The sequence below is a fragment of the Lepidothrix coronata genome, unplaced genomic scaffold, assembly GCF_001604755.1.
Source record: "Lepidothrix coronata isolate B3197 unplaced genomic scaffold, Lepidothrix_coronata-1.0 Scaffold94, whole genome shotgun sequence".
Lineage (NCBI taxonomy): Eukaryota > Metazoa > Chordata > Aves > Passeriformes > Pipridae > Lepidothrix > Lepidothrix coronata.
The window spans coordinates 3,037,836-3,060,737 of NW_016690274.1; the positions used below are offsets into that span (position 1 = coordinate 3,037,836).

General features: G+C 40.4%; 1 protein-coding gene across 1 annotated transcript; it reads right to left on the bottom strand.

Annotated features, from left to right (window-relative positions):
- Positions 1–3,325: 3,325 nt before the first annotated feature.
- GINM1 (glycoprotein integral membrane 1) lies at positions 3,326–22,582 on the bottom strand. Its single transcript, XM_017822069.1, has 8 exons — positions 22,339–22,582; positions 13,457–13,516; positions 13,183–13,279; positions 10,298–10,449; positions 8,035–8,191; positions 7,133–7,263; positions 6,057–6,220; positions 3,326–4,237 (listed from the first exon to the last, which is right to left on the bottom strand). The coding sequence occupies exons 1-8, from the start codon at positions 22,444–22,446 to the stop codon at positions 4,129–4,131; spliced, it is 978 nt and encodes a 325-aa protein (XP_017677558.1). The 5' UTR covers positions 22,447–22,582; the 3' UTR covers positions 3,326–4,128.
- Between the last annotated feature and the right edge of the window lie 320 nt (positions 22,583–22,902).

Consider the following 22,902-nt stretch of genomic DNA (forward strand, 5'->3'; position numbering starts at 1 on the left):
TTTTGTCTAGCTCTCTTTTAACTTGCTCAAAAGTCACCAGTTTTTCTCAAATGCTGATTGTATCTGCTTTGATTTTCAAGATTACTTAAATTTAATACTAGAACTCTCATATCAGAGAGTTACAGCATATTAAAATATTGCTGTAACACCAAAAAAAACAAAAACCAAAAACAAACTAGCCCTGCTAAATGAGTAAGGGATGCTGAGAACTGGGAAACAGGAAGAACGAGTTGGTTACAAAGACAGTTTTCCTATCTGATCTTGGAGAATTCTACCCTCAAACTGTTTCTAAGGTATTAATAAGGAACCTGTGCAAAGGTTGAGATGTGGAACAGCAGCCCTCGTGCTATAACACTTAATAGAGTCAACTGAAGTTCAAGCAAGGGGTAGGATCATTGTGGGTTTACGGTGTCTGTTAAATGATATTAAAATACATCCAGCCAGTGTTAACTAACTCTGTGTGGTCAGTGGTGATGCTGAGTCACATGTGAAGTCTCCTTGTAAGTCTAAGAGAAAACAAAATCTTTCTGACATTAATTCTGAAATATGTTTTTCTGCCTTGACTGTATGGTACTGTAAGGGTCAGAACTCTAGACTGGTAGGTTGGGTCCTGGCTTACACGTTTAAGGCTGTTCTGATAAGGCAGCATGTGTTACATTTGTGCTCAATTGATAACCCTGACTTAACAATTGACAAAAAAAATCCAAATTCTCTTTTTTCATTACTTGGTAAGTAGAATGTAGAAGCAGTTCTCTGAGAACGGTTCTACGGTGACCATCTAGGTAATAATTTTAGATTTTTCTCTACAATGGTAATTGTAACTAAAACAGCTATAATTTCTATCCATCTGGTACTACTTTGGAAACACTTCTTTCTGCTAGCTCCTCCCAGAGCAGGCAGCTGTAGTTCTGCTTACAGATAAACTTTTATGCTTTTTCATGAATCAAATAGGTCCAGACTTGTTTCAGATGGTAGATACATGCTATACGAAACTGGCTGTGGAATTCCTGCTCATGTGTCTCTTTAGATGCTGCAAGGCAGCCGGGAAGGACAAATGGTAACAAAAAGTTGCAGTTTGAGTAGGAGGCAAGTGCATCTCAAAGATAGAGTTGTGTAAATGCCATTATTACATCTTCTATGTACTTAAAATTCATCACTATGTTGTAAGTGACAGCTGGACACACTGAAAAGGGACTTCCAGCAGTGTCAGCGATGAGACAATCTAGTAAAACACTAAGATCTTGTGAGAGCTCCTGCACCCCTGAGGGAACCTGGCAGAAATGAAGGAAAGTTCAGGTGAGTACACAAGTGTGTGCATTTATACTTCCATTTCCAAAGTGGAAAACTGATTTACTTCTTTTATTTCAAATGGATAGCCTTGTGTCAGAGTTAAGAAAATGATAATTATGTGGTATTTTGAAGAAGTGGGTTCTCTTACTACTTTTTTTTTTTTTTATGTTAGGATGAGAGTGGACCTGTTAACTGTGTTGCAGGAGGAGATTTCTTCTCATAATTCATTGCAGGCAAACCAAAATACTCAATCTGTCCCCCAGGTAAGAAGGGAAAGGAGGCAAGCTTTGATCCTTGGAAGCAGTCCAGTAAGGGGCCACTTAGACTGAAAGTGTGATATATTTTGAGAACTCCTACAGTAAACCTCACTTTAAAAGCAATAGTTTAGTTCTCAACCAGCCCAGTTAACTCTGAATGAATAAAATGAACACCTCTGTAATATGTGCTAGAGGCTGAATTTGTAGCTCAGAGGTTCATTTTGTTTTGGAACAAACAATATGGTGATACATGGTTGCAGTGAGAGCCACAGTTTGTAAGGAGGTAAGAGATGTTGCTGTTCCTAAAAACCTACTGCCATCCTACCAAGGGGTTTTTTTGATAGTTGTGAGGTTTTGGGTTTTTTTTCAGTACCCTGTCCCCCCACTTTCTTTTCCCTAGCGGGCACATGTATTCTTATCAGTTCATGTCCTGGGAAAATGAGACCTACCATGACTGGCATGCAGGACAGTTGCCCTTTCCCAACTGCATTAATTGCATAAGGTGGTTTTTAAATCAATTTACAAAATAGTTCAGATTTGTCCCAGCTCAAAGTAGCACTCCTCTGGAAGGTGCAAGACTTATGATTTGGGAAATCCATGTGCATGCTAAAGCAGAAACACAAGTGCTTTAACTTTATTTAAGACTCAGTAACTCCAGCTCCTTAAAGCTGCTATGTTGTCTGGCAATTACTGTGTTCAAGATTTGCACTATCTTTAGAATTTCATTACCTGGTGGTAGTACTTCTTTCCTCATACTTTGTAAACACCATACAGAAGAGGATTACTGAGCTCATGGAAATCAGCCAAGTTGTGAAGCAGTACCAACACTTTTTTTCAGGCTTAACCACTCATTTGTTGCAGCTGTTTAGAAGAGCTAAATCTCCTTGTTTCTGTGCAGGTGCTTGGTTTACAGTTTCATAAGGAGGGATGCAAAGAGCATATGCAAACATCTGCCAGATTTCCATCTGCAGTGTAATTCATACTGTGCTTGTGCACTAAGGAAGAACTATTGTGTTTCTTTCCATCCTACTTTTTTTTTCCCTGAAGAAGCTAACTTCAGCCTTATACATCACTTCTACTTGAACCATGCTAATGAAGGAGCCAGAGCTATGTTCATAAAGTGTAAAGAACATGAATTTTCACATGCAGAGAAGTCTGTCTACAACTGTTTGAAGAGCTGCTCTTGTGCGTGCAGTCACCATTCCTGTGTTAATCTTAGCAGTTTCCTGTTCAGCCATGGATGACAACCCCTTTGCCACCCTAAGAGTGCTAGAACAAAAAATAAAATTAAAAAGCAAGGGGAAGTTTGAGCAGTGTCCCTGTTACCTTGGGCTGACATGTACCAACCACACTGCACTGCTGGGTGGTGAGTCTTGGTTTAGTTTTTTGCAAGGCAAGTCAGTGTTAGAAATGTTCCTTCTATCACTGCAGTGCTGTCAATTGAGGAAGACAATGTGAGTTGTTCCTGTCAAGACCAGCTGTACGGACCAGCATCTGAATAACTTGGATCTCATTACATTTGTGATAGTGTTTTCTTAAGGTGGGAGGGGGGGAAGTCAGCTGCACATGGGTAATTCTGATCACTCAGATGATAACTGTGCTCAGTCTAGTGCCAAGTAGTTACAGCTCTGAAGTTTTTTTCCTAGTCATTCTTCTGACAAACAATTTTTCTAAGTAAGAACAGTGAAAAGCTAAAAAACAAATAGTACCCTGTAGCTAACATGTTTGGCAAACTGCTGTTCTTTATAACTATAGATGCAAAAGTGAACACAGTTTAATAAACAATTTAAATGTTTATTTGAAAAATGTTAACAATAGAAACTGGCATGGGCAGAGTGGGCCTACTTAGCAATAGTAAGCCAGTATTTCTGTACAATTCCATAGAATTTTCATTTTTCTTTTGGGACTTCACATAGTATTGCTGTCACAGATACAAAAAGCATACTATAATTACAACTGCTAACAATTTTTATGAGTGGAAGGGACCATAAAAACGTAAAGTGCTTGAAATATAAATCTGCTTTTTTAATTTTTGTTTTGCATATATAAAATGTCAAATTTCTTGAGTAACACAAATGTTGCGTAGTGGTATCTTCCTTGCAAGGCACACTCAACCCTATGAGACCTGAGCCAGGTTGGGCAGCTTTGCTTAGGCTTTTGGCACAGCTGATGTTTGCAATACTCCCTAGTCCTTCTCTGAAGAATGCTTTCTGCAGACTTAAGGACACCCTGAATTTCATCATCTTGCTAGTCAGGACAACTGACCTGGTTTATTTATGGGCATGAAGGCAGCGAGCATCCTGTCCAAGGTGTGGAAAAGTGACTTCATAGAAGCTAAAACCAGTGGTAGTCCTCAGGGTGGAAAGCTGCTCTATTTTGAAGATTCTGAAAAGGCTGCTTATTTATCAAGAGGCACAAGGAAGTCAGCTTTGGGCCTTGGCCTGAGTGGCCCTTTTATCAATTAATCAACTGACTTAGTTTTCTTAGTAGGAGACAAACAAAGTATTAAGCTCAAGTGCCAAATTTCAGGTCAACTAAAAGTGTGTTTTTAAAAACCAGTAACTCCAAAGTAAATACAGTATTAAGTACATGCTTTCTCATCTAAATTATTTTTCCTGTCTGGAAGATCTGAAGGCAGGCTGATAGTAGTCACAGGTACAAAGCTGACTTGATCCAGAAGAAGGATGCCTCTGAAAGGTAAGATTACCTGGCATTAGAAAACAATATACAAAACAATTCTGTGTTCTAAAAATTAGATTTACTCTTTAAGTCCCCAAACTTAAGTTTAAATCAGTGCGTCAAGTATTACCCTCATAATACCTCTTTTATGAAGCTAGAATGAAAACTAGTTCCAAAATATACTAGCTGTGGTTTCTGAGGGCTCCCTTCACCCAGTTTCTACATCTGAAGTGTCAGCAGTGTAGACTCTATATATGCTTAGTTTCATAGTAGCCTAAAACTGTCTGCTGTCAGGAGCTACCATTTAATTCTCCAAGACTAGGTAGTTTTATCAGTGTACCATAGAATGGCATTAAAGACTTGGGATGAGGTCCTGACATCTGCAACTGTGTCAGTCACCACATGAGATCTTCTGCTCATTCGTACTGGTTTGCAATCATGATTTAAACCTTTACCATTTTTTATGGGAACACTTTACATAGGTAGCAAGAAAACAACTGTGTGGTTTTGAGGTTGTGGGGGGTTGTTTGTTTTGTTTGTTATTTCTTTTTGTTGTTGGTTGGGTTTTGTTTTTTTAAGGGGAGGGAGTGGCACAATTTCTTTAAATGTTCTGACAAGCCATGCACAAGCCCCATGTTCTCCAGTTGGAAGAGGAATTACTCCAGGCTGGTTCCTCTGCTCTGTACTCTCCTCTGCCATGGACACTTTGCTGAATAGTTTGCTGGGATTAGATTTTTCTTCCTAGTTCTACTTAGTTCAGTTTCACACGTGGAAGTGTTAAGCTACTTACTGCTCTGGGAAGTACAAAGTGTTTCTTCAGTTTTTCTGCTCTAACAACTGAAGCATTCCCATCTGACAGCACACTGTGAAGTGTCAGGGAAAAGCATGGTCTCTTTCGTCAGTGCAGTTTCCAACCTTCCTGATCTTCCAGCCCCCTATTTTTCTAGCTTTGTCAGAAGGACTAATGCCACTCATATTCCTGAGTGGATACATAAATTAACTGCACACAGGGCCCTTCAGAAGCACAGCAGATCAGCTGCATCAGAAGACATCAGCTGTGCTTGTTGTGGCTAATGAAGCGCACACTATGCTGTCAGTCACTTCTCAAAGAACATATGGTTCCAAGGGATAGGTCTTCCAGAACTGACTTAGGTAGCTTTAAAATGCACATGCTTGCCCATTCCAGCACTAAATAGACACTGATTTCTTACCTGCAGCTACTAATTCATCTTTCCAGCCCTTGTTCTGAGCACTTGCTCTTCTGAAAAATCTTAGTGTAGCTGGTAACACACCGACTGAGTAGTGAATAAAGCCATCTGCAGGCCACCAGCTTTATTTATGACCTTTTGCCACCAATGCTAGCACCAATCGCTATGGCTTGGAAGCTGCCTACAGAGGTAGGTCCTCCTTGGAGAATTCCCACACAAATTTGCAAAGCCAAATTCGAGGCCTTTCAGAACTACTGTGACAACTCCAACATAGTAGGAGTATGAAAAGCTATAGAGATGTTGGAATTATTTAGCTCTAGCTTCTACCCTCCTCTCTTGGAGCTATGTTAAAAGTGTCTCACAATGTAGTCCTTAGAAGAGTTGATAAAAATTTGGCAGTATGACAGCTCAGCTAAAGACATCTCCAATTAAATACTTTCCCATGTTTCTCTGAAATGCTTATATGTCAAAAGTTCACCTGGAAAGGAAAGTTATCAGTAGCTTTTTCACTGAATTGTTGCTACCATCTTTCTACAGAACGGGGCTGCTTCTTGACAAATTTTTTTTTGTTAATGTTTTGCCTTCACCACAGCCAAAAAAAAAGCATGCAAAAATTACTTACTTGTTTTCACAGGAAGGGAGAATCACCTTTAAGACTTTGATAATAAGAGCTGCTCCAGCAATTCCAACTACAACAACTTCCATGAAACTAAACAAGATGGGTAAAGATCGGAACCAGAATCTGCACAATCCTTTTCTCAAGTCTTCCACCCACTGGCACATCACCTACAGTCAAAGAGGTAAAAAGACAGGCTGCAAAACAAAGCATGTGCTGGTTTTGTAGCTACTGGTGATACATGTAGTTACATGGTGATAGTTTTACTTAATTTATGTATCCTTAAAATAGATAAAAGCAGCATGGAATTGACCGGTGACTTGGATCTTCTTCAAAGTTTGGAACAGGTGAAGGTTTAGTTCTCTGCTCATCGTAGCAGAGTTCTCTGAGAGGCCACTTTGGAAAATAAAAGACACTTGAACAGAGAAGATGAAGGGGCAGCTGTTTGGCCATAGACAGCTATGATACCATGGCAGTGTGCAGCAGTGAAAGGGTTACTGCCAGCCCAGGAGAGGGGTAGCACCTTCTCTAGCCTATCTGTAACTTTCAGCCTACTATTTTGGCCCTCCTGTCTCAGCAGCAGGTTATAACTGTTTTGGCCACAGAGGAGGCCATCAAGCCCATCCTTACCTAAGCTGAAACTCAAACTTCTAAGGCTGTTACTGTCTTTCTTACAGCAGCTGATACCAATGGGCCATCTCTCAGAGGGGTAAGCGCTTTCATAGAGTCAGGGAAAAAATGATGTAATTTAAAGCTAAGCAAAATTTGAAATTGTCATAAATGCTTAGCTTGGTATAATGGAAACATCACAACTGACTATCATGAAGTATCTGTGAGGTCAGAACACTGCAGGATTTAAAGGCCCATTTGATTCCTACTGGAGTAAAAAATTCCAACAGCTTGTTACTGCTAAAAGGTAATTTAGGAAGAGGGGTTTTTTTTTGTTGGTTGGTTATTTTGATAGTTTTGGGGGGTTGGGGGGTTTTTTTTAAGGTTCCTAGAGGTCCATTGGTGTTAGTAGTTTGCCCTCTTTAAATGTGTATATACTAATAATTAAAAAAGCAGACAAACAACAAAAGTACCTTGTAAGAAGATGGAGGTTCTACCCTAAGAGGGGTCTCTGGTAACTTGCCAGGTAACGTCTCTTCATCTACCGTAGTCTCTACTTGCCGGATGAGGTACTGACTGGTAGTTTGCAGTGGATCTTGAATATCTGAAGAAGAAAAGCCAGATTTAGTGGAGAGCTTTCTTTTTATTTGACTCACTCTTCAGGAAAACAAAGACACGGTGTATATCTATACTTATAGTGTGGTTCTCACACATTCACACCAAGAACACAGAAGACTGACTACCTTTTTTTTTTAACTTGAGTAGTGAACTTGATAAGCAGAAGCAGTGTTACAGTGCTGCCTTTAGCTATGCCCTTAGTTGTAAATTTCAGCTGTCATCACATTTAAAAAGCGATGAACTAGATCAAAATATTCATCTCTGATTAAATCCTTGAGAGTTGTTGATTAAACAAAACTGAAGTAAGATTAAGGAATCAAATAACTTCTCTTGCATTTAAGATATTCAAGTTTAATAACATAAAACTGTTCCCTGTTTTGGAAATGACCCAGACAGGTATTTCCTCTACAGTTTTCTCTTTCATTCTCAGGAAGAAGGGGGAGCTTTAGAGAAACTTCCATCATAGATCTGAGAGAAAAATTTATTCCTGTCAGATGTCTGGATTGCAGACTGCCACGTATCAAGTGCTTCAAAGGAGAACGGATTTGAAAACAAACAATCAAGATACCTAGAATGTAGAAGAGTTGAATTTAAGTGTTTAAAAAAATAAAAACCAAACCACATAAAATGCTTTCCTGTTAATGAAGAAACTGTTTCACTATGTAAAACATGGGAATAATGATGCTCAAAATTTTACCCCTGTAAAGCAAAACATCAGCTACAGGTGAAAATATTATGTAGCAGCTGAGAGAGATACCTTTTCCTGAGAGGTTGGGCAGTGTAAATAACATGTCGTTGTCCCTCGGGATGGAATACAGCATGCTCTCTTTCAAAGGGACAGTGTAGTTTGAATGTCTAAGTACTCTCAGGTCCTTTACTAAAATATCTATTTCTGTTACTTCTTCTTGCTGAACCTGCAAGAGATGCAAACATGTTGATATTACGGCGTTTAAAGTAAGACTGAAGCTGACTGGAAGAGAACACCAATACATCACAGAAAACTCTAAGCCATTAAGAGGTAGAGACAGGGCTGTTATAACGTGAATTAGTATTCTTTGTTTTTACATACCACACTTCTGTAGACTATGTCACACTAGAAAATATGCTGAACAGACTGTCTTTCCTTGCAAAAGCACGTGGTAGTCACTCCATGGGCTTGTAACCAAGTCTTGCATAGTTCATTACTATCCTCTCTCAGGGAGGCATTTTAGGACATGGAAAACTCAAGTATATAGTGAAAGCACTTGTGAACAGTGAAAGTGTTGCTGAGGCGAGACTGACATTTCTGCTTTTTCAGTAATGTTTCTTTTCTCAGCAACTGAAGGCAAAGTATCACAGCATTCAATGGTGTCCAGCTTGACGGCCTTGTCTCTAAATTAGAAGACATGGATTTGACAGATGGACCACTCACTGGATAAGGAATTGGCTGTATGGCCACACTCAATGAGTTGCGGTCAATGGCTCAATGTCCAAATGCAGACCAGTGACAGGTGTTGTCCTCAAAGGTCAGTATTGGGACTGGTGCCATTTAACATCTTTGTCAGTGACACAGACAGTGAGATTGAGTGCACCCTCAGCAAGTTTGCTGATGACACCAAGCTGTGTGGTGCATGACATACTAGAGGAAAGGGATGGCATCCAGGCAGACCTGGACAGGCTTGAGAGAGGGGCCTGTGTAAACCTCATGAAGTTCAACAAGGCCAAGTGCGAGGTCCTGCACTTGGGTCGGGGCAAGCCCAAGCACAAGTGAAGGACTTGGGAGTGTTTGTGGATGAAAAGCTCCACATGACCCACCAATGTGCACCTGCAGCCCAGAAGGCCAACAGTATCCTGAGCAGCGTGGCCAGCAGGGCAAGGGAGGGGATTCTGCCCCTCTACCATGCTCATGTGAGACTGTTTTTGACTTAAAGGAACAATTAAGGAAACAGCATTAGCCTTCTGGTTGTTTTTACCAGGTCTCTATGAAAATCTGAAATGCATTGTGATGTCTAGTTTGCGATCTGAAATACAAACACCACTATTGTGTAACAACTGAATCAACCAGGATATATTAGGCTCCTACCAGTGAGATAAACACCTCATTAGAAAAGCTACAGACCTCTCAGTGGGGCTTTTCATTAAAAGAGTAAAATTTTGACATGATATAGATTGCTGTAAAAAATACTACCTGCTGAGCATGCAATTAATCAGGATCAATGGTATTATTCTTTAAAAAAATAAAAAGGCAGCAGAACATAAGCCAGCTTCAAAAAAGCCTGGCCACACATAGGATGCAGACATGTACAGAAACAAAAATATGATGCTGTTGCTGGCTTCAGCAGCTCGATCTTTTCAACAGATCCTCTTTGGTTAGTAAATTAACTATACCTTACAGGCAATTTTGAGAGTTCTGCACATTTCAATCTCAGCTGGAGCGGTAACCCCTCACATTCACTGGTATCCGTACAGATAACAGTGTATCTGTACGAGGTGTTTGTTCGTCTCAATTTGAATCTTGATAACGAACATGGATTTTATCTTACATGCAAAATATTCTAAGGCTAAACTCTCAGGTGTTGTGGGCTTTCACAAGCCCATCTGCCGTAAGAGCTTGCTGCTGCAAGCTGTTCGCCATGGTATGTGCTTGAAACCCTTTGTTAGTTTGGAATAACAATGGGGAAGCCCTCGGGACTCAAAAAAAGCCCATGCCCCTTTTGTTTGTTTTGTACATTATATTATAAATCCAGTCTTGCTTGTGAGTCTGACTTTGCTTGCATAGGCGCATGTGTTGTGATACACTTAATGATAATCATTAGAATATGAATAAAAGCATTAAAACTTGAAGTCTCCTCACAAAACACACCTACTATTATACTGCCAACTTTGCTATTATCTCCTTCAGTACTGTGCTATCTAACATTAATTATATACTTTGTGCTCTAATCACCAGACAGATACATGTAAATCTTTCAATCCTTGGTAAGTACTTGCCTCTCTTAAGTTAAAAACAAACCGAATATTGCAGCAGGGGTTTGTTTTACCTGTTTTCCATCAATTTCTGTCACTTCCTCCTGAACGACAATCAGCTGCAAATCAGAACTGGATGCCAAAGGCCACTCGTGAACCATGATGCGAACACTGACGGTTCCCAGGCGCTGCTGATCTGCTGAGTTATCCAAGTTTCTGTTCTCCACTGTTAAAACACAATATCACAGCTTTCAAAGAGAAACCACCCCAATCAGAAAGCAGTACACAGCCATAGGGAAAACAGTTGCAACTCTGACAGAGATGCACATGCAGCACCTGAACGGAAAAGTCACAGCAGCACTAGCATCACACCAGAGATGCCAGAACAGTGGTACAGATGTCTGTACTATGCTGATGTCCTTAACACTTCCAATAACAACTATTATAAGCAGTAGTAATCTGGGCAACAGGTAAAACAGATGCCATGATTTTTTTTACCAGTATATCACCAAATCAAACATGGAGCAAGTTTCGTAATATAACACAGCAGAGCTGTACGATCCCCTGGACTGAGGGAGCTTGCAAACAATGTTGCATCCCTGCCTTGAGGTTTGCATTGAAGCATGTTAAGCTGTGCTCTTTGGCTTGGCTATTGCTGTGTTCTATTTCTATTACTCATAAGAGTAATGCAACAGCCCAGCCAGCCACCTGTGTAAACATCTTGGTTTGCATAACATTCCCCTTCCTCTTAATACAGAAACTAAGGCGCTCTTTTCCAGGTACACTGTATCTACTACTCAAGATGAGTGACAGTTCCCTCATACATATTTGTCTGTCCCCCTCTCTGTTTTCATATGTGACTGGTGACCCTCAAACTCTTCCTGCCCAAAAGCTTTCAGCTATTTCAACAGCCTAATATTCCACAAGTACCCACAGAACTGCCTTCCTGCTCTAGTTGTTTCTGCATAGACTTTGCATCCTTCTCCCAAGTACCACACCTCTACTACAGGTGAGGCCACGCTAGAACTGAAGTGGTGGTGAGGACGTGGCAGATCTTCCCAACATGCAGATAGCAAGGTACATGAACTGAGACTATTGCTAAGCCACTGGTGCTGTGTGTGTATGTCACTTACAGTGCTGAGCCTGTGAGGTAACATGGGGTAAGGCTGGACTAGTCTTACAGTAACAACTCAGTGTGTTCATTACTTCTATGCTACAATCCCTGTCCTCATAAAGGTTATTTTGCCTATTTTAAATATAGAAAAATACCTTTTGGCATTATTTAGCAATATCTTTTGTTGCAAAAGTAAGTGGCAGAAGGAGAGAAGGGTTCCCTATAGTTATGAGCCAGAGCAGAAACCTAGTTGCTGAATGCTTTGTGTCTTAGAGCAGCGAGCACACATTGAAGAACCAAAACCTCTAAGATTTCAAGTAGCTGAAACTCCCTGTGGTCCCAGCCCTTCATGTGTCAGGCCATTCAACCACCACATTCAACAAGAATGACAGATATATTTCCAAAATTGACATTTATGGGAGCTACAAGTGGGGATATAGGTGTCAGGTGTGATCTGACAACGATGTCAAAACAATGTCATTCAGAATACTTCGTCTCTAATATTCAAAAGCATGACTATTAAGATCAAGTTTGGGTTTTATACACATTCAGGAGTATTTCCCCCCTATTTCTATATTTCTTTAGCATTTTACAAACACTACTTGAATCTGTTGTGAGGGATTTAGCATGTAAAGAGTACAAACATTACAGGTAACAGAGCCAGGTACTATGCTGAGGTCTCAGACCCAAACACGGAGATAGAGAATTCCAGGTTCCTAGCTCCCAGGTCAAATCAGTATTTCCCTCACTGTTTCAGATTCATGTTCATAACTGAATACAAAAATATGATTTGGGAAATTAATAGGAACTACGGGAGAGTGCTCAGGAGCTCTCAGCATCAGTCAATAAAATCATATCTATTTTTTCTGGAGTGAATTATTTTGCAGGTAAATGACATTTTGCCATAGCTTTCTACCCTAGGATAGAAAAAAATAGAACCAATAGGAACATAATTATCCCAGAAAAAGAGAAATTGATTACTGCTCTCCCTCTTGAGAAAAGAATTAGTGTCAAATTAATAACTGATTGTGCTTAGGAAAGAAGGGTTCAAGCAACAAGGTCATGGCTCAGAGAAGCACTTTGAAAAAGCGTTAGTACTCTGTAAGTAAATGTCTGATGATGACGACCTCAGATATCATGCTAGAGATTGATTGTACCTGATCCACCAGGAGATCATTCTGAATACAACAGAAGCTTAAATCAAACGAGCATAATGGTCCTTTTTTAATTAATTATACAGTATACTCTGTGTATCTCCAAAAAAATCACAATACTCGCTGGTCTTTCACAAAAAGCGTAGCATTGAATCAGTGGAAAAATAGAAGTTTCAAGATAATTCAAAGTCATTAACCACTGCAGGACACTAGCAAAACTGCAGTATTGGTGCTATAATACCCTACCCAGCAGAAACTTGTTTGTTCATTAGACACAGAAGTGAGATCATTAAAAGATCTTCCTAACAACAATTCATACTTTTGTTATTGAATCTCCTTCTGGATTTATGCCAACGAACCTAAGGACACAGCCATTAGCAGGGTGGAGTCGCATCCTACTGTTTACATTCTCTAGCTTGTCCTGCAAAACACTCTTTTTAAAAGACAGGCGGAGTCTGGACTTCAGATTAGACCATTTACATATAAGCACATAAATGTGACTTGAGGCCCATTTTAATACCAGTATTGTCCTGCCTTGGGAAATTATTTGTTTCTACAATGCTTGGGTTTGCAGAGTACAGAACACACAGTCATTGTAAGCCTTGGTTACTACTAGATAACCAGGAAGCCAAATACCCAGGGGGAAGGAGGAAAATTAAAAAAAAAAAAAAAAGGAAAAGGGAATACTCACATATTACTGTTTGACATGTTACGTGGGCAACCCCGCTTTTCATAGGAAAATCATTTACATATACCTGTCCATTAATATAGGTGATATTAAAAAGAACCTGAAAGAAAGACAGACAGAATGAGTATACAGTTCCTGGTCCTATCCTACAATTCTGCACTCAGAGGAACACACTTTATAGTGACTTACGTCAGACAAAACCACATATTTGCATCCACATGCAGACTTTGTTTCGCTACATATTAATTCTCTGAATAAAGAGAAAAACCGGACAAACCTGTCCTTTGTGAAGTTCTCCATTGGCTTGCAACATTGTAACACCGACTCGGACCATTTCCTGGAAAAAAGCATTGAGAAGAGACATAAGTTTGAGGAAGCACATAAACCGTTGCAGGGCATGGGCAACTCTCATGCATTATCCTGACAGAAGGACTACCTACAATACACAAAGCACATCCCCAGGCTTTCTATCCAGCAGACAGAAGAAACAGGAATATTCTTACTTGTTTCATGTAAGGGTTGGTTTGGTTTTTTTTCCCCACCACTTTTTAATAAAGAGGATTGATGAGAAAGAATGACATCTGCATCCCCCACTGTATAGTCCGGGGTTCTTTAATAAGGATAAAATAATAATAATCACTTATTTCACAAGGATATAATGGAAAAGAAGCCTCTCTGCTAAAAAATAACAGACAATAAAAGGTAAAAATCAGTTTCTCTGTAAATGTTTTTTAAGCACTCAGTCTTCAAAGTGAAGTCTAATTTAATGCATGCTAGCCTATTGTAAAGAATATTCATTTGTGTCAGTTTTAGCAGTAATCCTGTTTCTTTTTTTGGTTATCATTCCCAAATTATGCCACACAGGACTCCTCAAACCCACATCCAGTGGGGATTTGCTTCTTTCTTTCAAACCCCAGTTGCTGTAATTTATTGACTCACTCATTCTGTCCTCTCATTTCCCTCTTGTAATTTCAGGGGCTGTTTTGCAGATGGGACCTTAACTCTCCCAGGTCTGCCCCTCAAAAACACTGCATGCAAAAGTCAAATCTCTCTTGCACATGGCCAAAAGTAATGACTGCCACAGAGCTTTCCTGAGTCACCTCTTCAAAAATAATGTTAAGCTCCCTATTTGCCTTTTGGGAGCCTTAAGTGATTCTAACTGCATTTCATTTTCCTCTAGAAAACCTCTCCATACCTTCAGTATCTTCTTCAGCTCTGTGTTTCAGTCATGGTTTCACACCCAACAGCTAAAAATAAGTCTCAATAAAAAGTTCAGCTTGCTCAAAATTTTAAATAAATAAATACACAAAAAGGCTTTTCATTTGGGATTTTTGTATAACACTAAATATTCTTCCAGAAAATACTTAAAATATGCAGTACCTAGCATAATACAGTCCCAATTCATGAAAAGAGAGCTTCTGAAATGCAAGTATAATGTCAAAAAATCCTTAAAACCATGGGTGATCAACAGTATAGACAGTTAGCCAGGACTGTCAAAAACTGAAAAACAACATCCAAATCTGATTCAGCAGAAAACTGGCATTATGAAAAGTACAGCTTAAAAATCTATCACAGTTAAGCTTTTGGTTGGAAGTGACTCATAAGTGATGCTTCAGACACATTTGTCCTATCAGCAGGAAAACTCCCTGGCCACCAAGACCAAAAAGAAATCTCTTTCCTTAATGCCCTTTCTAGGAAACAGGTTTTTACATTGACTTTTCTTCAAAACTTAAATCCCAGCTATTCAAAGTAAATGAAAATTACCAAATTCCTTAGAGAACTGGAATTATATAACTGAAAATATAAACTAGATTAATAGTATAATCATAGGATGTATTCTATTCTGTCATCTGTAATTTCTTTGAACCACTTATTTTCTTGTCATGTTTTAAGAATTCTGTATATTAATAATAAAATAAAAATCCACCAAACTTTTAGCTCTTTTAGTTCTTAGCATTCACAGCTGTACGTCTTTTATACCCGCGAACTGTTTAACAGATTACCAAAACTGTGTGTCATTACTTCCTAGGTTCTTCTATTTTCTGGGAATTCAAAGGGCACAAAAGACTGATTTTCCAGGCAGTTTTAAAAGAAATTAATTTTTTAAGCCTCAAGTGAAATCTGAGGGCTTTTATACAGGAAGTATTTTGCAATCTTTTTTCAACATCTACGAAGGAACTAACAGATTATAAGAAAAAGGAAATGACTGGGGAAAAATAGGAAAATCCCCTCCTACTTTTTTTTAATTTGAATCAAATGCTTTATTTGAAAATGAAGGGCATGAAGCAAGATAGATACGCTCAACAACTGACTGTTAAATGTACAAAGTGAGCTATGTACACGATGATTAATTTCCTGCAAAACAGCTGTCAATTCTGTTCCCGTAGTATCCAACTTGCACTTGAAGAGCATATTACATGTTTAAGAAATTAAATAGTTCAGTGGATCATTTCCATGCTGTCAAAGTTACAAAAATTAGAACATAACATGCAGACAAATAAGACGGTTTAACCGCTTGCTGTTTCTGCCACTGAGAGTGCAGATCTCTCCTGCATATTATCCTTCCCTCTCATTTATGCCAAGTCAGTGAGCCAATTTAGGTCATTAAATCAGCACAAAAACTTTCCCTTTTTTGACAGACTATTTTTCTGTCTTTTGAACAAGCAAGGAAGAGCCAGACAAGCACAAGAGATCCAAGAATGCAGCTGGGAGGAGGGAGTCAGGCTAATTGTTCTGATGGCCACAGACTGTTGGATTGGCTCTGCTGCATGGTCTGCCTGTCCTTGAGGCGTCTCCTTGAGAGATGTCTGCTCTCACCATCATCTCAGCAGATGGTGATGCATCTCTTGAATGGCACAGGTTCATAAAGCTCCTCAATAACTTAAAGAAATTATTAATACTCTGCTACAGCAGCTACACCATTACTCTTGCAATTTTGTGTTCACATGCAACAGAGAACTCATATTCTTGCCATTCCTTCACATCCAGATCCAACAAATTCTACTGATACTTTCCCATATTCTGTACATCCATTCTCCTGAGTTTTCATATGTTCTTGTTTTGCCTCTTCACTAAGCAGTCTCACAAGACTTGATGCCAGTCTTGCTGAGAAATATTTCAAATAGATCTCGAGGTTTTGGTGCTAAAAAATAATTAGTTTCAATTGCTCTTGCTCCAAACCTTCCTGATCTGATACAGTAACATCTCAAGACCAGAGGACAGCAAAGTTTTTCCAGAGTCAGAATCAGCTGTGTCTATGTCATTCCCCAATAGATGTATTCCTAAAGCTCTCCAGTGACATTCAAAAATTTCACACTCTCCTCAACGCTTTACTCCACTACTCAGCTACCTTTAATATTAAAAGTTTTTTCAGTATCTAATCTGAAGCTTCCTTGCTGCAATTAATGAACAGGTTGTTCACTACTCTTCATAATATCTTCCCAAGGAAAATAACTGTACTTCAACTCAGTCTTCCTGATTTTATGCTAAAGCCTCCAGCTCACTTAACCCTTCCTTGAAGGCAAGTTCCTCACTGCTGTCTTCCCACGGCTTCCCACTGGCCTCTCCTGCAGTGCCGCACCTAAAACTCAACAGGTCCTGCTGTAGCCAGTCTTCCTGATCCCACACACCCCATACCAAAATCTACAGGAGGGCAAGAACCACAGGATACATGCCAAGTGCAATGAAAAGCCAGGCAGGAGAGCTGGGGGAAAGGAAGGCACTATTGCAAGCAGCTCCCAGGAGAGCAGTGCACCATCCCAGCCAATCCACTTTCATCCACAGCAGCGCTCAAGCCTCAAGAGCCATACCTTGTTTATGCTTACTTTTACTAAAGTGGGAAGGAAACAGACCTGGCAGGCCAATAGGTCTTGTACCAGCCTTTCATGATGAAGTGCCTGGCCTGACAAGCCATACTTGCTAAAAAGTGCTCCAGTGATAATTCAGTACTCATCTTTCCAATCCTAGAGCAGAAGACTCAGACTTACAAAACATCCTTTCATTTCAACAGAGAAATTTTTTTATATTACCATAATAAATCTCTCTACTTGGGGGAGGGGAAGGAGAAGGTGTTTTACAGTGCTTTACAGATACGTCTTGTACTATGTACTTCAGTACTAAGAAAGGTAAATAACCCCACATCCTTTATTTTGGGTATCAGAAGCATAGCAAGCCAATCCTGTAGTAACAAAGTCACTGAGAACAGGACGTAGGTCCTCTGCAGTAATCCATAACATGGCACCATCAAGTTCTGGAGAAGCCTGAGCTATGAGTGTAAAACTTCTTTGTATAACTTACAGTACACTTTTCAGTATTAACAATACCATGAAGATTCACATAATTTCAGACAGTCCTGAAACTTAAAAGGTTCTGAATTCATTGGAATATTTGAGAAAGCTGCACTTTGACAGGGTCAGAATCAAAGGACAACCCCAAGAAGTAATTCAGGTCCGCAGGAATCAGGTTCTGCTTTCAGCTTAACACTGATACCCGTTTCATACTTCACAGCCCCTTATCCCTTCCTGTACTGGCAAATGCCTTCACACAAAACTCCAATCTGCACTAAAAATGTCCCTATAACTCTTAATGCTCTCATAGGATGTAAATGTGTCTCCTGAGTTTTCCTACAATTTCTCATCCCTGTTTTAGTGCTCCAACAGTGATATTTACAGTGGTAACAGCCACAGAACCTGTAAAGAGGACAGCACTGCTACCACAAATGGATGTCATTATGTTCTAAAAGACAGCCAGGCAACAGCAGTGAGTGTGATGACATATATTGCAGTGAACTAGTGAATAGAGATAAGCAGGTACTGATAATTTTCTAATTCTTTCAGCATGTGCTGCAACGGAACTCAGGAGTGTTAACTGAGGCAGTATAATTGCAGTAGCAGCAGCAGAACAGGATAGGGAAAAGATGGCAGCAAAGAATACAAAGCACCTGGCATAAGTTAAAAGGGAATATTCATTAATTCTCAAAGACTCCCCATATTAAACACCACACAGAAATGTACAGAGAAGATTTCACCTAATCTTGCTCTTTTATGAAAAATGTTGTACATGACAAAGCTGATGGGTCTAATTCTGCATGAACTTCAAACAGCTCTGATTAATGAATCATGGAAAAACCTCTTCCACAGGCAGTGAGTACCCGATGCACTGTACAGTTTCTCCCAGTACAGGGTAACTGTTAAGCCCTATACAACTGCATCAGTCACTTAAACCCCATTCAGCTGCTATGGGCCAGCCCACTTAAAGCACAGCTGTTCTCTATTGAGGCTCTCCCAACAAGGCTCTTTCTGCACTAGGAGGTCTGTGGGAAGCGGAGCGGGCAGCACTAGGAACAGATGGCACAATGCCTTGCAAGATGGCCAGCTGTACAGAGACTTGAAAGGCAGACAATGCCCTCGCAGCCATTACACAGGCACTATTGGGATATCCTGTTTGTGATCGGAAAATACGAAGTCCAATGAAGGTGGACTCTTATCTTGCCAAATAGATAAGAAATAGACAAAACTAATAACCTGTTTCTAAATTTAAGAAGCGATTATGGCAAAAAAAGCGTTCGAACAGACAAACAAAACTACCATACACACTCCTGCCATTTGAGTCCTGGCACTCGTATGGACAACTGGCTCCAAATAGTGTAACTATATATTTGCAATTCAGAGCTCTGTGATCCGTGCTTCACATAATTCTTTCATCAGACTCAAAACAAAGCTAGGATGATTCTTAACTGCAATCAAGCATAACTGAGTTAAAAAACAGCCATGGTACAAGTTTGACATGACAAGTTAGACTTGACAAGTTTGCAGGATGATAATTAGTCCTTCACATTTTACAAAATTTTAGTACAAAATCTTCTCCATCAGGGTTTGGCATTATTAAGCTGCCTGACAGTCTTTAGGGCAAGATAACTAAATCCATTATTTTTGTAACTAACTAAAGCTGAACTACCTTTGTTAATAATAATACAAAAAAAATCTAACATGATGCCATTGCTTTATGTTGCTTTTCTGAACAAGCACACATATTCCTTCCTCGCTTAATGATGACTCTTAGTATAACACTGCTTATCCTTTCCTTTGCCCTACATATGTTACTAGAATGAATTGCCTTTGTATTCTCCCTCATACTATGAATATTTTATCAGGAGTTTTACAGGTGAATACTCATTCTCACACACTGAGACACGGTTGCATCATACTGTGCTTTAATTTAATCAAATACACATAGGAAGATTATGTCAGCTCTTTTAGGCATAAAGTTCAGAACTTGTGCTAGGCTTTTAATAGAGAAACTGGCATAAAGGAATGCAAGAAACATTTCAGCATGTCACTATTAACAAAGTTCTTCTTTGATAAAAATACACTACACTCCCTGCATCAAATGGTTGATGTAGTGAAGATTATTTTCTTGTGTTCTGAAATTATCCATCCACACAGATGTTTCTTACAGCCAACAAATAATACGAAAACAATTTTTTTTCCAGGCAACTGAACTGAACTAAAAAGAAAAAAGTCTGGTAGGCAAGTATGCCATTTATAAAGATCTTCGCTAGCCTGAATTATCGAGAAGTAAACAAAGTAAACAACATAGCGACAGCATTTAGCATACCGTGCTTTTAGCCAGTTCCTATCAACACATTAAAAAAATACGCTATAGCCCAAACCTTGCACCAGAAATGTTACTTTAACGTGAAGGTCACTTGTCTTATTGCATCATTCCCTGCCTTTTTTTTTTTTTAAGAAAAAAATCAAAACAAAACAAACCACCCAAACTTTGTCTAAAATTAATCTATCTGTGATCCACTTCATGAGGAGAAAGGAAAATCAAAACAGACATGCTAATGTTTAAAAAAAAGTCCAGATTTCAAAACAGCTTATTTAAGAAATTACAAGTATTGCACAACAGTGGAGGCGTTCACATTCCAGAGCTGAAGAAAAGCATTTCAGCCTTACAAAATACTATTCCAAAGGTTCAAAGTTTTTCCCCAGTCTTTCCACTATGGTTTCTGTAACCCCATCACCATCAGTAAGGAGGCAAACTTTAATCCCATATAGAAGAACTACAAAATGTGAAGCTGTCAGTAGTGTGAGTCCAGGGGGCTCACAGAATTTAGAGCACAGTTGTGGTATCGAGTCAAAGCAAAGCTGAACATGTTGATTCTGCCTTCTCCCAACCAGTCTGCTGTCCCAAGCCATTCTGAGGAAAATACAGTTATTCTGACCCCAGCACCCACTATCATTAAGCTTGTGGCTTCTGAAGGCAACCTCACAGCATGGCATTCCCACTCTGCCTATTCCCACTGCCTACGCACTTCTGTTCCTACCAGGCCACCATAAACCAGCTCACGCTCAAAAAATATCAACTCTTCTACTCAAAAGTTTCTCAAGACACATTGTTCCTTTCGCATCAAAAGTGATCCTGTATGTACAAAACTAAATAGTGCAGGAGAAAATGCAAGGGTTTTTTTTTTTTTTAAGTTTAAGACTTAAAAAGAAAAAAATACTAAAGTAGAAATTTATATGTTCCCTTTTTGACTCTTTTAAGAGATTTTCTGCATATACCACCACATTTTCTGCATATGCCACCACACCAGTATAAAGCTAAGAGTGCAGACACTTCCAACCAACAAAAACTGAGCTGACAAGACCACCTGAGCAGTACTGCACAAATGGACAAACTCAACCCCACAAACAGTGTAGCTGTGCCCATAAAGCATTACAGCCCAGTTACTAAGTCAAGCCCTATTAGCACCCTAAAACATACCTATTCTACTTCTGACCCCAAGCTGCCTTCTGTGGGACCACCCTGGCACCCCTGTGGCACGCTCAGGCTTTCAGATCTAAAGACAGCGCACACAAAGGCGTCTCCACACCTTATACAACTGCCAGCTGTTACAAACAACTTCAGTGCTGCTAAACTGGAAGTTTTGGTGTAGAAGTTTCTGGGCAGAAGTAAGCAAGAGCATAGGTCTATATTACATTGTCACTTCATGTGACAAATTCATTACATTGTCACTTTCATGTGACAAATTCAAGCTAGCACTCCCCTTCTCTGAGGGATAAGCAAAGTAGCCATGGACTGAGCTCGCTCTGCTGTCTTTTGCACATGTGACTTCAAGCATCCATGCCCTTTTTATAGGTGTCTGAAGATCTAGATCCCCATTTTGAAATCAGAGCTAAAAAGGTCTCTTCAAAAGTTCATATAGAGAAGCAAGGCCAGGAAGTAAGGCCAGGAATTCTGCTTTGCAACACAGGATGTGCCAGTGCAGGGCCTCTGTCAGGCTTTCTTGGAAACTTAAATTACGTAAATTAAATTAACAAATAAATAACTCTGGAGGGAAAAAAGCCATAATAAATTTACTTACATAACTGCAAATTTGCATTGGCTAAATAAGTGACTACAAACCCCACACAACTCTTCCCTCTTTGCAATCTCACACTTTTGAGTTTCACAGTTACAACAATTAGAGGATGTATCTGGACGTGATTCAACTACAGGCAGAAGTACCCAGTTTTCTTCTGTAATTCTAGAGTTCAAAGCTCACCTGGTCCTGTGGCACATCCTTTTATTCCCACTGAAAAGGTTTCCCAAGTAATACCCAAAATACCCTTTCCACCCTTTAAAAAGCCAATAAATTTAAAACTAATGTCACCAAGATACAGCATAGATATTGGAATAGAAAAACAGAGAGCACTGTACGAATATATATGTATATAGGTAGATATATACACACCAATACATCAAAGCCTTTTTCTTGGTTCAAGAGTACAGAAACCACCAGGAACAAACGTGGACCTAACGCACTGCGTACTGCTACAGCACTGAACTACCAAGGTGTGGGCGGACAAGCATGAAAATACAACAAAAGAACCTACATTGCACAGAAGTAACTATCTCCCTCCTCGACCTGTCAGCTGTTTGTTTCGGCACACCAAATCCTATACAAATGAACCATTAAAAGGAGGGGGGCGAACTCTGTCGCCCCGCGGCAGCGTCTGGCTCACCCCTGGGAAGGAGAGGGACGGGGGCAGGGAGAGGGAGGGGGGTAGGGAGAGGGAAAAGGGAAGGGAGAGGGACAGGGAGAGGGGTAGGGAGAGGGAAAAGGGAGAGGGGAAGGAAGAGGGACGGGGCAGGGAGTGGCCCCGGCGGTACCTGTCCCAGCGGCGCGGCCGGGCCCAGCAGCGCGGTGGCCAGCGGCGGCAGCAGCAGCGGCGACAGCAGCAACAGCAACAACTCCCGACGTCTCAGCGCCGCCTCCATCTTGCGACCCGGGAATTAAAACAAAGTGAAACATCAACAGGCGGGGCCGGGAGGAAGCCGGGGAGGCGGTAGGAGGGGGCCGGTCCTGCCCCGGCCCTGCCCCTGCCACTGTCACTGTCCCTTGCCCCTGCGCTGGCCCTGACCCGGCACCGCCGCCGCTGGGAGATCCCGAGTTCGGCGTTGCAGAGTAAGGGGCGGGCACGGACCCGCGCCTACAAGAGCCCGTCACTGTTAATAGGCGATAGCAGCCTTTGAAAGCACTTTGCATAATAAGAGAGCTACCACTATAGAGAGTGTTAATAATTACAGCTGTTTCTGAAATGGCCGGCGTGCGTCGTGAGGCTCCCGTGGGGCGCCTGCAATTGTCCACCTGCGAGGGTTGTATGGCCGGAGTGGGACCGGGCTGAGCACTGGAGCACTGCACTGCAAGGGGGGTTTCTTGAAAGCAGAAGCAGG

What these genes read in the sequence shown, in the direction of transcription:
- GINM1 (XM_017822069.1), bottom strand. Translation starts at nt 22,446, where the DNA reads ATGGAGGCGGCGCTGAGACGTCGGGAGTTGTTGCTGTTGCTGCTGTCG. An exon ending in GCCCAACCTCTCAGGAAAAG is followed by an intron (nt 7,264 to 8,034) that starts GTATCTCTCTCA and finishes TTTCTTCTTCAG; the next exon opens with ATATTCAAGATCCACTGCAA. An exon ending in AACCTCCATCTTCTTACAAG is followed by an intron (nt 6,221 to 7,132) that starts GTACTTTTGTTG and finishes CTTTGACTGTAG; the next exon opens with GTGATGTGCCAGTGGGTGGA.